The 15,753-nt window shown below is 33.6% G+C and overlaps 1 protein-coding gene across 1 annotated transcript in view; it reads left to right on the top strand.

Moving 5' to 3' along the window:
* Positions 1 to 15,753, top strand: part of LOC142323063 (cell adhesion molecule Dscam2-like) — a 300,598-nt gene that overhangs the window by 207,673 nt on the left and 77,172 nt on the right. The window contains exon 21 of the mRNA XM_075362191.1: positions 1,992 to 2,147. Coding sequence (XP_075218306.1) covers positions 1,992 to 2,147 — 156 coding nt within the window. The remainder of the gene's footprint in view (positions 1 to 1,991; positions 2,148 to 15,753) is intronic.

The raw sequence follows: 15,753 nt of genomic DNA, 5'->3' as shown, positions 1-15,753 counted from the left end.
AAAATATTTCTGTCTAGTTTTTTTTTTTTTTTTTTTTTTTAGCAAAGGTAGGATACTCATAAATCGTAATAATACAAGGACGAATGTTAGAATTTTTAATTTATTAAACATTGTACAACATGATTTATATCATGCACACCATACAAAGAATTAACACCCCAATTTGTATCCTGAAAATTCATTTTAACTTTTTGAAGAAGTACCAAGAAATAATATATTTTAAATGGAATACGTACATACAGGAGTAATTAATATTTAATAATCACAAGTTTAGAATTTTATTCAGGTGATTCAAAATGAAATAGTATAGTTTGATTCTGTTGCAGACAGAACTAATTTTAACATTCCACAAAAATTTTTCAGCTATTAAGACCTTAATGAATCTGCTTCAATAAAGTATTATTTGTGCACTGAAGATACATTCAAATAAAACTCCTTACTCTTTTTTATATCATACACCATTGTTACTCACAAGTCCTGCTGGCTGCTATGCACTGTTGTCAAGAGTCAAAACCATTTCAGTAGAACCAGGAAGTAAAAGCAGAATCTTCCTCATAATTCTTTACTGGTTAAGTGGTATGATGGAATGTTCTTTTCTGAATCAAATTCAGAAAATTTATGAGTTCGGATGTTATTTATTTAGTTGTGTGCAATTATTATCGCTATTTTAACCAATAACAAGTAGTAATATTTTATGAAGTTCAGGTGCACAATTTTTCATATGTAGAAATCAGTCCTTTACTATTTGGAATTATTTCATCACTGAGATTTTTACCGCAATGATTTTCATGCCTAGATATAAAAAGTTATTTGTCCTTAAGTTATATTCTGTGTGTTGTATATATCTGAAATTTTCATTAAAATAGTTTCAGACTAATTGTTCTTATTTCATTAAATTATCAAAATCCAATATTTTTGTATATTCCGTATGCAATCTGGAAAACAAATTTAGTAAATTTTACTTAAAAGTTTTTTAATTGGTATTAGGGAATATTCTGGGCCCATTGAATATATTTGATGCTATGTCTAATCACAGTTTCCACCAGAGAGAAAAAGTAATATATTCTCTTTGCCTGTACAAAAGTATATTGGCAGTCCTGTAAATAGTAAAATTTAATGTCTATAAAACTCGTATATAGAAGAATCTCAGATAAGTATCGAAATGAATCCCCAGGTGTTTGATTTTTTTTAAATAAAAGATTTTATCTCATTTACAAGTGCTTATTTTGCTGAAGCATTCTTGGTTATGACAATGTAAACTGTTGTTTTTTCCCAGTGCTATAGTTAATTTTGGATTTCTAAAAATTATTGCTTCAGACAGTCTTTTTTTAAGTAAATCTCTGAGTTGTTAAAAAAATGTAATTAAATTAAGGTTGTTTTGCTTGTATTTAACTGCAACTTCTAATTTCAAGTAAGTCAAATAAATAATTCTGTCATTCATTTATTGAAGGATGCTATACATTTTAATCACATTTGGTAAATCATTTACATGATTTAATTATTGAAAAAAAAAAATGAAAGAAATGACTTTACTGATTATGCTTCATAGACAATTGCTTAAAATTTTAAATATAACCCTTCATACAAGATAAATATATATTTTTCCTAACCTTTTTTAAGGAATTTTGTTTTCTATAACTCTGTTCATATAATGTTATAAAATTTTATTTTTTGCCACATATGTATTTATTTTCCTTCCAAAATACTGTGAAAGCATGATTCACTTAGTTCTTAACAATTCCATGCACTACTCAGCCTGCTGTTTATGGTTGTCATAATTACACACACTCAAAACATTACAAAATAAATTCTCGGTCTGCTGATGCATAACTGCATAAAAATTGTTTGTGTAGTTTTTGAGCTTATCTGCTTTATATACAAAGACATGAGTTTTATTTTGTATATATAGTTATTAAAAAATAAATTGTCTTTAATTATTTTACACCAAAAAACTTATTGTTACAAAAATAGTATGTCACTATGTTTATTAGGGAGGATAGAATCTTCAACAAAAGTAACACAAGAAGTCAGCACTGATCTTCATGGACTCCAAAAATATTCCAATTACAGCATCCAGGTTTGGGCTTTCACTAAGGTTGGCGAAGGTGTCAAGAGTAAACCGATTTTCTGTGTCACTGAGGAAGATGGTAATCAAAAGTATTTCAGTTTGTAGTAATACATTGGCTTAATTATAGATACAAGAAATAAGTAAAGAGCATGAAATAAACAGAGTATCATAATGATACTCTGTTTATTTCATACTAATTTGTCTACCTCAATGTTTACCAATAGAAGATGTCATTTTTCATTAGTTCAGATGATTGTGGTTATTGTGCTACAGAAATTAGATATTTATGTTGTTTAGAGTTGAACACAAGTCAAAATTCACAATAATATAAAAAACTAAGAAACGCATGTAGAATAATAGAATAACACTATCCTACAGTTTAAATCACCAACATTTAACAACAAAAATTGTATAGTATTTGTGTTAAACACAAAACACTGTGTTTAACACAACTAGCAATTGAGGTGCCAGCAATTTTTCCCTATAAAACTTTTTTGTAACATTTTCAACCACTGTTAATTAACCATTTGTTAACTATGCTATAGTTTTTACTGAATTTTTTTTGGACTTAGCCATGACATTGTAAACAGTGTAATGTGATTTTTCATTTAGAAAATCTGTTAATATCACACATTTATAAATTAGCTCTTATTAATTGAAAGGAGAAAAACATTCATTCATTAATATTATTTATATCTATAACTTCTTCTTTTGTTGTTAATCCTAGGATTGGTTTGCAGCTGATCTCCATATGCAAGTCCCTTCAATTCCATGTATGTTCCACAATCCATATCATCCATAATCTGATAGGTGTACCTCAATCTTGTCTACCTTTAGACATTTCCCTTCTACAGTACCTTCTATTATTGTTTTAATTTACCCATCATGCCTTAACAAATGGCCAACCTTCTCTCCTTTGCTTTTAAATATTTAAGAGACAAGGCTTTGCCACATTAACTCTCCTAAACGCTTTCTCAGTGGACACTATCCACCCATCGGACTTTCATCAACCTGCAGTAGCACTACATTTCAAAAGCTTCGACCCTCCTTTCCTCTTCAACCCCCATTGTCTATGTCTCACTCCCATACAAAAACACTCTATACAAAGGTCTTTAGCAGTATTTTTCTAAGGTCTTTATTAAGTTTATTAAAAGTAACAAGATTCCTTCTTTTATTAAATCCATTATTTGCCAGGCTTATGCGACTTATCACTTCCTTCTTTAATCTGCCATCTGCCATAATTCTGTTGTCCAAATAGTTTAGAAATGTAGACAATTTCTAAACGTTCTCCTTCTGGCATGAAATGCACTTTTACTTGCTGCTGAGTTACCACTAGAATCTTAGTATTTTTTTATTGATGTGCATGTTATATACTGTACCGAGCATGTGTTCCATCTCCTCCAACATTACCACAAGATCCTGCTCACTTTCAGTCAACATCATTATAATCTCAGCAAATCGTATCATACCTTTTCTCACTCCTTGAACTGTTACTCCTCCAACTTCATCTCTTACATCATCCAGCCCTCTATTATATGACCATTGAATAATGAAGGCGATACCATGCAACCTTGTTATACTCATTGTTCAACAGTGGCCACCTCTTGATGTTCTCCACATCTTACTACCGCCATCTCACCTACATAAAAATTATGCATTATCCTTCTATGCCTATATTTCACTCCAGCCATCTTTAGCATCTCGAACAGCCTTGACTTTATCAAAAGCCTTTTCTATATCTATGAAGGCTATGTAACTATCCTTGACTTTAGTTAATCTCTTCTTGAGGATGAGATGCCACCCCAATATACCTTCCCTTGTTCCTATGCCTTTCCTACACCCAAACTTGTTTTCAGTAAGCAGCACTTCTATTTTCCCTCAATTCTTTTAAATCTACATCTACAGGCATATAATTCACTTTTACGTTGTTATATTTTTTATAGCATAAATATACAAATTTATCAATAAAGATGGATTTTTTATGTTTTCCTGTTTTAAAATTATTAAATTTTTTTATTCTTTCAGTTCAGATTGTTTTCTGATACTGCAATGATGCATTTTAAATCACCTGATATTTCTTCACTCACAGTTTTGCATGTTGTGAAATTATGAGCAACAAATTAACCAGGAATTGTATCTGATACCAGGAAGTTTAAAAATATTTCACTTAATTTAATGACAAAAAGTAAAGAGAATTATGTTTCCTTACATGACAATTTTTTTTTAAGTTTGCCATGATTGGGTAGACTTATTTATTTTAAAATACTTCCAACATTAAAAGTATCAGCAGGGGGAAAGGAAGGTCTTGCTTTAGTCCAATTTTACTACTGTAAAATAGTGTTATGATGATACTGGAGAGCCATGTTATTTAATGTGTCAGGTTTCTCATAGTAGTGGTACATTATCATCGCTTTATGTTAGAGATGCATTGTAATCTTGCAGATATCTTGAAAAATACTTTGTAAATAAAATTAACAGCCCCAGGATTGACTCAGGGCACAAAATTTTTAATGGTGATTTTATGTACTGAATGTCTTTTAATTTTTATCAGATTATAAACGAAGCTTATGTCCTACCCTCAGGTTGCTGCAACTCCTGTATCTTCTTTTAAACCAAAGAACGTAATTTCTGAACTGGCACCAGCATTGGCAAACATGTTCGGATGTATCGCCGATCATAAATTGAAGTGTCAACCAATTCGAGAAAGTAATCCAAAACTGATGAAGAAAGAAGCGGATGTCTTCACACAAAAGATTGTTACACAACCAAGGAATACACAACCAATCCAAAGCAAAAGGAAAGCGAAACTAAAATGAAGAAGACTGAAGCTAAAGTATAGATTGAAAAATCCCCACTCAGGGACCTGCGAAACCAGAAGTAAAGATTTTAGAAAAGGAAGACTTCGAAAAACCAACAATGGAGTCTCCAAAAGCACAGAGGTCTTTAAGTGAGAGGGCAAGCATTTCGGCCACTCCACATGCTCTAGAAAGGAGTTCATCGAGTCTCTTCTCTGATACACTGCTGACTGCACCATCTGAGCCGGTGTCATCTAATGACAGCAGCAGGAGATGCTCCATAATTTACTGGGAAAATCGGAAGACTCCTTCTTTGAAGCCTCAGATACTTTGGAATTTGACATTGAGGCCTTCAGGAAGATGGAAAAACAGAAAAAGAAAGGATGACCTAAGGGAAAACCTAGGTGTTAGAATTAATGATTGATAAAGGGTTTCATGACTTTTGAAAAAGCTTAATCAAAACAAGAGTATTTAATTTCTATTGTTTGATATTTGAATTTTGTTACAAATGGTTTGAGTTTTTAAAGTGTTTTTAGTGATTAGTTTTTAAATGTTTTTTTAAGTGGCAAGGGCCCTTTAAACCTTTGTTATGTGTTACTTTTGAGTTTTATTAATACACCTTGACAAGTCTATTTCTGGATGAACTGTTATGACAAGGCTAGTTTACTGACTATGTCGCTAGTGTTCTTAACAGGGAGGATTTCTTTTTGAAAAAAAAAGAAAAACTTTTTTGTGATGACCACAGCAGTCGATGCCCCTAAAACTTCAACAAAAAAAAAATAATGGCCCAGACAAACCAAGCCCCACGTCCGTGCAATAATATCTACGCACACGTCCGAGGTGGGCAAAGACGTGGTACTTCGGTATCTTCACTTATGTCGGCTAATGGGAAATAGTCGTGCTCAAGATCTCCTCTGTGGAGTACGGGATTGGTTGTGCCAAGCTGTCCGAGGTGGTTGCGGTTGTGTTTCTCGTTTTCGTTGTTTGGAGCGGTGGCAGAAGGTACGACCGTGATCTATTTTTTCCAACGCTGGGCGGAATGCGGACGGGGAGTGCCCATCTCTTTTCCCGGTTGTGTAGCCGGATTTAGGGTTGGCTGGCGTGAGCTTAGCCCTACCGATGTCTTGCACCGCACAGCGATGTCTTGGGCGTGTAGGTTGGATATGAATAGAGCACTTGTTCAAAATTTAAGGAGTGCCCAACGCAGAGCCTTAATTATATGCACTGGTGTTTTTAAAACAACCTCTACGAGGATACCACAGTATTGGGAAAGGTTCTCCCAATCGATTTAGTGGTGAAAGTTCGGGCAGCCGTATGGAGATTGCGAAGAGGTAGGGAGGCCGAGGTATTTGGGATGGGGTTTCGGACCGGGCCACTACCGGAACGGAACAGTGATCACAATGCACCGGATCTAAATTTCGTTCAGTTGCCCATCTCCCGCCTGCGGAAGAGGCTGCAGAGCCTCGCGATGGAAGCATAGCAGCTGGAGTGGGACACCACGACTAAGGGAAGATCCTTGTATAAGTTTATACAGGATTTGAGGAGATGGTATGCCTCGTTTCGTTTTTAATGGCAAGGAGTGCCCAGGTGCTCACCAACCATGTTAATTTGAACCAATATCTGTTTCGGTTCCGCCTGGCAGCTGATGAGCTGTGCGTCTGCGGGGAGGTCCAGTAAAATGAACATCTGATGTTTGACATGTTTGACTGCTCTACTAGGGGCAGAGACCGGGCCACCCTGGAACTTAGAGGTGAAGGGGAAAATTGGCCACTCACAAGCGGTGAGTCAACAATGTGGCGAGAGCCGCATTGTCAGACCGTGTGGGAGTTCCTTGATGCGGTTGCTATGTTCAACCGACATCAGCAGGTTACTTAAGGGAAAGACTCCTAACGAACTGCTGTGGGAAGCTAACCTTGAGATATATGGCTGACTACCAGCCAATTAGGGCTGCAAGCGCTTTAATATGGTGTACAGGTACTTGCTGGCATTCAGCGACCTAAGCGTGGCAGCGAATTACTGTCTAGACAAAGTAAATTTTAATTTACGGATGTCATATATATTTTTAATAGTTGACGGAGTGCGCCTACCCATTTTAATAAATATATGATAAATGAGTGGTTGGGACACGTAAGTCGGTGGTGTAGTATGGCACCGCGTTTAGTCCGCTCACGTTGCTAGGTAAGCTCTAGGAGCTATTAAGGAGACTGGCCGCTACACTATTTCGAGGCTCAGTAGCCGCTCAGTAGGCACAGACACTCGGTCTTATACTTTAGGGCGACCGAAGGGGGTGGTGGCGGGAGAAATGCCAAACAATCCAAACCGCTCAACGTGCGTCAGTCACTTCGGCCCTTGGCAGGGATTGTCCTATTGATAAGGGTATCGGGGCCCTTACTGCAACGTGCGAGGCCTGGAATGTCGGTATATGGGTAAAGCAGTATCTTACTCCCTTGTTCGGGTTAAATTTGCGGGAGGCGGCTGACTGGGGGAACCCTGGTAGGATCTATGATCCGTGGCACGCCCAACCGTTTCTCCGCCCGCACCTTATGACATATTGACATATAGGTTATGTCAACCTTATGACATATTGACATATAGGTTATGTCAACCTTATGACATATAGGTTATTGATACGTCTACTTCCACACCTTATTATTATACATTGGTAGAGGGGCCACGTAAAAACCTTCGTCTTGGAGAGCATCTGATTTTAGAAAGATAAATCCTTTCGTGATAGCCCGAGGCATCACAGAATCTCCTGGAGAACCGGTAAAGGATGTAAGTAAGACTGCAGTAGGATTGTTGTTCGTTGAAAATGTCAATGATTTACAATCTTCACGGCTGCTGAAGGCGAAGAAGATTAGACTATTAGACATTGAAGTTTCACCACACGGGACTCTAAATACGTGGATGGGTGTAGTTGTGTGAAGGGACTTGCTGAAGTGCACCGAAGAGGAAATCATCGAGGAACTGAATGAACAAGGAGTAATAGCTTGTCGACGATTGAATAACCGACGCAATGGAAAAGTTATACCGTCCGCGTAGCACTTATTGACATTCAACAAGTCACAGTGCCCAGAAAAGATAAAGGCTGGCTTTCACAGACTAGACGTCCGTTCGTTCATCCCGACTCACTATGATGCTTTGGATGTCAGAGGTTTGGACACACAACGGCACATTGCACAAGGAAACAATCTGTGTCTGTGAAGATCCGTGCAGGGATCCGCCTGTCCGCATCAGTTGTTAGGGAATCATTCATCAAGCTTTAGAAACTGTCCGATGTACAAAGAGGAGATTGCAATCCAAGAGATTAAGACTACTCAAAAGGTGAGCTAGTTCGAAGCGAAGAAAATCGTCAAAAATAGATCGCCGAAGGTAATGTCATTTGCGCAGGTTGTGTCATCTCCTGCATCTTCTTTCAAAGCAAAGGATGTAATTGAGGAACTTGCACCAGCGTTAGCAAGTAAGGCTGAACGTATCAACAGACTTGGAAATCGACCAAGCAGAGAAGATAGCCCAAAACGAGAGAAGGAAACAGCAGCTGTTAAACAAAAGAATACGTCTCCTGTGAGAAAGTAAGGCGGTAAAGCCTCTTTACACGCTTGTTCATACGTTTAATTTTTTTTTTTTAAGATAAGTGTTTTTTAATTTTTGTAACGGTATTTTTGATAGTGTTTTTTTGAAGTGAATTTGTTTTCACAACGTTTCGTTAAAACACGTTTATGTTTTTAAGTGGCAAGCGCCCTTTACACCCTTGTCATTTTGTGTTTCATTCTGGGATTTCAATAAATATTTGACTAGTTATGTTTTAGATGCTCTGTAAAAAACAAAACTAGTCTGCTGGCTATGTTGCTAGTAGTGAATTTTTTCACTTTTTTTTCAGGTGAAATGGGGCTAATGATCACAGCAGTCGATACCCCTTAAACCTCAAAAAAAAAAAAAAGTAATAAAAACATTAACATAAAAACTGTGATAAATTAAGTCATACTTGTAAATTCATTTACTTATTGGATGTGATCCGTCTTTTAAATTTGGGTTAGTTAGTTTTTGAACGTCAAAAATCCGTAATGTACGGATAGGATAAACATTATACGCGGCATATTTATTTATCATATAAAAGAAAACGATCCAAACCTGAAAAAATTAGAGTACTAATCAGAATAACGTAAGGTTTTATCGGTTCAACATTGACATTGTGAAGGAATGTTTAAGTATAAAAAAAAGTTTGATTTGGAATAAGATCTATTTATAAATTAATGTTTGATTTACTCAGATGTATAAAGTAACAATTCAGATTTAGTTTAGATTATCGCTTTGACTCCACACACTGTACATCTATCATTAACACGTCCAAGGGACATCCTAATGGTTAGGTATGCTAATCCCCAGACAATAAAAAGGAACTGTAACCGCCTTTGCCTAGAAGGATTGACGGAAAACATGGGAAACTTTCAATAGAGCATCACAAAATATAGAATTTATAAATACCAAAAGGAAGTTTTTGTAACCAATATTAATAAATAAAATAACAATCCGTAAAATAGTCAAAATGCAATTATGTGAAAACAATAAATAAAACAACTGGAAGTTTCATTTAACGGGAAATTTAGCAAAGCCTAGAATTTTAAAAACTACGCGAAGCTTTCCAGTCATTTATTTATTATGCGATGACAGCTTCGTTTGAATAGCAGAATTGTATAATAAAACATAATCTTTTAATGAATTCTAAAAATTGGATTTTTTCTACAACTATTCACGAAGTACATTATGTATTTGCCCTCACTTTTCTTATATACAGAAAGGAATAAAAACGTAGAAAATGTTAATTCAAAAGCATTTGAGTACGTTTATGACATCTGAGAAAGCATTAAAAAAGTAAGTAAAATATTAATTTTTTTTTTTTTAGTTAATATTATTTAACAACTCTAAACACAGTATAATCGTTTTTTAAAAGAAAAATGTTAGATTATTACTAAATAGGTTTATCAAAATATATTTCACATCATTAGGTAATTTAAAATTTGTAATTTGTTAAATATCATTTTACACGATTCGTATTTAACAACACCAAGAATCTGACTTGCATGTTTTTATTCTAAGAACTGTTCTGACATTTTGAAGAAGCCCCAAAATTTAATATTAAATTTCATTCAAAAGTATATATATATATATATATATATATATTTATAGAGACACAATAAATATCAAATAACGATTGCATGTTCAGCGTTTGAGTAAGTTTAAATAAGATACTTTAAACCGAATTAGTACGGTTTGATTTCATTAACAAAATCAATTTGATCGACTAAGAAGACAACCAAACCTTTGGAAAATGGGTAACAAAAACAGTATTATCATTAATGGGAACATTATTCTTGTAATTATCAACGATTCATATACCTGAGTAGCACATAGCTGTACTTTTGTCTATATTTAGAGTTAACGTTATTATCCGACTGATGAATGAATCTTTAATCGATAACGTAGAATTTTCTAATCATGTTAATAATTACCTTTAGATACAGAAACAGCAATATGACTAGCAGTGAATGACATAATATTCTGAGGAGATCAACATAAAAATAAGAATTGAGGGCATTCACCTGAAACACACTACGTTGTACATCTTTGAGTTAAGACTTGGACGTTTATGGATTCTGTTGTAAAAAAAGGGATGAAATTTTAACCTTCTGTTTACGGTCAGTAAGATATCACTAACCAGCTATAAGCAGTTCCTGTGATATCATTGTAATAACTTTTTTATCAGTAAGAAGTGAGGAATTAAATTAAATACTTTACTAAGACGGTATAAAATTAAAAAAAGTGACTTTAATAAAAATATTTTCTAAGAATTTTGAAGCAGTTATATCAGCAAGCATGCTGCGTGTCAATGTAATATGATTTTCAAGTCTACAATAGATAATATTTTCTAACAAAGGGATTAGTTTAAAATGATCTCGGTCAGTACAAATTCTTGACTAAAATGTTTGAATAAAATATTTTATTTACATATTCTTATATGTTATTGCGTCTCAGATATAAGTTTCTTTTTTGGATATAAAAATATATATATACTCGCATTTACTTATAAAACTGATGAAAATGACAAAAATGTCAAACATAATGCACGGTTCAACAGCTAACAGATATATAATAATTTAGAATTATTTAAATCTCTCGCATTACACACCACTTAATTTCTATACAACTAAGGAATCCTCAGGTATGCATTTTTCTGAACATCTGGTATTAGCTATGTTTTTTTTTTGTAACAGTATCTTATATCTTGCTTGGAGTAACATGAAGTTGGCCTCTTACACAAAATCAATCGGTGTCATTTAATTTTTTCTGCTTGTAAATCAAGTGAAGTGTAAAATGAAATCAGATTCTATTAAATTCTTTTTAATTTGGACGTTTGGAAACATAACTGCAAATTCAACAGCGTCACACAAGTGCGGTTTATTGGGTTTTACTTAATCAACCATAAGAAAAGCCAAATAATAATTTTATCGGTAGACGAAAAAAATGTTAAAAATTTATTTTAAAAAAAAATAACAAGAATGAGACAAGTTTCTTCGCTATTTTATCTATTATTGGGCAATTTTGAGATGCACATCTGAAAATTTGTAGCTGAATTCAGCAATAAAGATTTTAAGTACAAGAGTGGATGGATTGATAGTTTTAAAATTAGAAATAAAACTGCTCACATGAAAATTAGTGGTGAAAAATCATCTGTTAACCAAACCGTTGTTAGTAACTCAGAAATGTTTCCCCAAAAATTTAAAAAAAAGTTATGAGAACGGTGAAATCTATAATTCAAACGAAATAGGAATTTTTTATAATTAAACTCCTGATACACCAATAAAATTTTAAAATAATAAGCATGTAGAGGGTAAATATCAGAAATGTACTTATTTTTAATTCATTGCAAACAGAGGTACAGACAAGACCAAAGCTTCGAGTAATCAGAAAATCAAGAATGCCCAAGTTCCGAGGTCGGCAACCTGCGGCTCGCGAGCCACTTGCGGCTCTTTGGATGTGAAGCTGCGGCTCTTTAGTTCCATACGCAAATATTATTTATTTTATAAAAAAAACATTTAAAAATCGTTCTGAATCGATTAACAAGGATTAGGCACCGATTCTATATCTTTGCCACTTGTACTCGCTTTTCACCGCACCCCTCCGCCGTGACACGCGTCGTCACTGTCGTCAGTCCGTCAGAAGCTCTCGAATGACGCCGTCGTCGGATGTTTCTATGTAGGTTTTAATTCGCTTTCGACGCAAGACAATTTGGCGTCTTCACCAGTGCTTTGGCTGTGACGTATAGTTTGTTGTTTCAAGTAAAAGAGTTAGAAGCGAATTATCTTCTCAAAGTTATGTATGTACATATATATAATAAAAATAAAAAAAACCGAAGTAAAGATAGGTAACATAATAAGTATTATATTTTTAAAATACATGTTATACATATTTTTTTCCAAATAAGATACCTAACTACTTTTTTGAAGTCAATAAGAATTGTCAAAAAAGAAACAAAATACTACTGTTGGATATTACCGCGAAAGTGTTTTTATTAAAATATATATTTAATAAATTACCTATTTTATTATTTATCTATTTTATAGCTTTTATTATTTAAAAATTAGCGTTAAAATAATAATTATAAGTGTAAGTACCTATAAATTGTTATTTAATAAAACTTTTCGAAAAAATTTTGTGGCTCTTTAAAAACTTTGAAATTTTGTAAATTGTAATTTTTGACTCTTCCGACTCAAAAGGTTGCCGACCCCTGCCCAAGTTTTAAAAACTTCTGGTTAATTATATATCAAATTAAAAAGTGCAGATGATATCAGAAATCTTTCAAAGTACTATTTTTAAATGGAATGAAACTCATTATAAACAAAAGAAAACCAATCTGTTTTAGATTGAAATCTGCCCTACCATCCCTAAGTGCATATTTAACTGGCGCAAAAAGTAATTTCTTAAATGATTTTATGAAATTTTGTTCGTATTACGAAGTACAAATAAAGTTATGATCAGAAATTTTAAATCCCATTACGGTCTTTTGATAGAACTGCATGCAAACAATCTATTAGCAAACTTGAGCACATCGGTCGTTGCGCTTAAGTGATCCTTCGTATGAATGTATGGAACTTGGAATCCTCATTCGTACACAGAACTACTTTAATAAATCTAAACTACTTCATCACAACCTGTATCAAGACAACATTGAAGATAAGATTTCATTATCAGAGTAGTTGAAAGCTGTAAACACTGATTTAGAAACTAAAATATTAAATAACGTTTCTAATAAGATACAAGGATAAATAGAAGATAGTGATGCTGATATAGATAGAAGTGCAACGGTTGAAGTTACCAGGGTAAAAAAAACCAGTTTTGCGTAGTTTGAGGCAGAAAAACACAATTATTTTAAATTAAATTAAAATTTCACTTACAAAATATGATTTATATATAGGTTTTTAGACTACATTCTGTGCTTATGTAATTTTTATTACCAGCCTTTAAAATTATTAGAAGAAAGGGTAATAGGGGTACTTCGCCACCGACCAATAGAAATGCAGTATTTTGGTCATGTGATGCAGTCCGCCATCTTGTAAATCCCCTATTCCCTGTGGGAAATTTCCTTTTCCCGTAGTGAGTTGCCAACATAATTGTTTTTAACCCGATTAATACACTGATAAACATGATATTTGTTTTCTAATATGCAATACATGATTTTAATCTACTTTTTGATGCTGAAAACGAGTATGAAATCAGAATTTTTCTATCACCCACAAATTTTGAAAAATTTTAAATTTTAATTCAAGGATTTTTTTTCATTTTTCAACTTATAGTTACCATTTCAAGCTCCTATGTCGTATTTTGTTAGCTCATATTTTATTGTTTAACTTTGTTAACATAATTTGTTAACTTATAAATAAACGATACTACACAAAGAATTTAGTCATATCATAGTCACATATTGTGATATCATATTTAATATTGAAGTGTGAGCCTTCATGGCCAAGATTAATCATGTCTGTGAAGGTCAAAACACAGCTGTGTTGTTTGTATTAAGCACTGGATTTAGGAATGAATTAATTTTGTTCAGTCTTATTGTCATCTTAAATTTGTTAACAGTGCAGTGTCAATGCCTCGAAATTGTGTAAATGATGTGGATGCCTTTTATTATGTTTATGGTGAGTTTACTGTAAAATCAAATAGAAAAAAACCTTTAATTAAAAAAGTATATCATTTGTGCTTTCAGTGTAAAATGGATGATCAGGCTCCTGATATAGTATGCACTAATTGTTTTGTATATTTAAGAGGATGGCTGAAAGGTACGCGGAAGGCTTTGCCATTTGGTATACGTATGGTTTGGCGTGAACCAAAGGATCATGTAAGCGATTGTTACTTTTGTTTAACAGGTGTGTCTGGAATTTCTAAAAAATCTATACATACTGTAAAATAGTTTTCATTGCAGTCTGCAATCAGGCTTGTACCTCACAGTGAAATTAATTCAGTTCCTGAGCCACCTGTGAATGTATGTTTCGAAAGCAGTAATGAAAAAGACAACAATGATTTTGATTTGGCATTATCTTCTAATAAACCGCATCTTATATCACAAGGTGAATTAAATGACTTGGTTAGGGATTTAAATTTATCAACAAATGAAGCTGAACTGTTAGGATCAAGATTGCAAGGTTGGAATTTACTTTTAAAAAAATACAAAAATTTCAGGCTTTCAAAGCCGACAAAACGAATTTTCTCATACTTTATTGATGAAAATAATTTGGCTTAATGCACAATTATTGATGAGCTTATGTTGCACTTAGGACAAGTTCATAAACCTCAGGACTGGCGCCTTTTCATAGATTCATCAAAATATAATTAAAAAGTGGTTCTGCAACACGGTAACAAATATCCTTCGATACCAATCGTTTACGGTATTAATTTGAAAGAGACATACGATGTGATGAAAGACGTTCTTGAAAAAATAAATTATAAAAAATATAGCTGGAACATATGTGGTGATTTGAAAATTTAGCTATTTTGTTAGGCATGCAGTTAGGCTAACCATGTGTTTTAAGCATGTGTACATGTGTTTTCTTTGCGAATGGGACAGCCGAGCTAGGGATAAATATTATGTTACGAAAGAGGGGAAGAAACGAGATAACTTAACTCCTAACGGGAAAGATATTATTCAAGAACCCTTAGTTGAACTTAAAAAATATATTTTTACCTCCTCACCATATCAAGCTACTGTAGAAGTAATGAAATATTTTGTAAAAGCAATGAAGAAGGACATTCCTGGATTTCAGTACATCATGTAGAAATTTCCGAATGTAAGCGAAGGAAAAATTAAAGAAGGAATATCTTTTGGTCCTCAAATAAGAGAGTTGTTCAAAGATGAAGTATTTAACTCAATGTTAAGTAATGTAGAAAGTACAGCTTGGGCTTCATTTAATGATGTTTGCAAAACTTTTCTCGGCAAACAAAACGCCGACAATTGCCACGATTTTGTTAATTAACTTCTTACTTCATACAGAACTATGGTATGTAATTGCCTTTGAAAATACATTTCCTTCACTCACATCTGGATTTTTTCCCGGACAACGTCGGAGACTAAGTGACGAACACAGTGAACATTTTCACCAAGACGTTTCGGTGATGGAAAGCCGCTGTAAAGGAAAACAGTATACTAACATGCTAGCTGATTACTGTTGGGCATTAATTCGGGATGTGCCTGGGGCTATTTATTAAAGAAAATCATCAGCGAAATCATCTAACACAGGTACGGCCATGTAAAATTATAAATTTTACAGATTTTAACTTTATTTTCCCTTAATTTTTTTTCTTGAAGCGTAATTAACTTAAAATTAAGGGTGACAG

Source organism: Lycorma delicatula, chromosome 4, assembly GCF_047948215.1.
Source record: "Lycorma delicatula isolate Av1 chromosome 4, ASM4794821v1, whole genome shotgun sequence".
Taxonomy (NCBI): Eukaryota; Metazoa; Arthropoda; class Insecta; order Hemiptera; family Fulgoridae; genus Lycorma; species Lycorma delicatula.
This window is presented reverse-complemented; position numbering and strand designations above follow the sequence as displayed.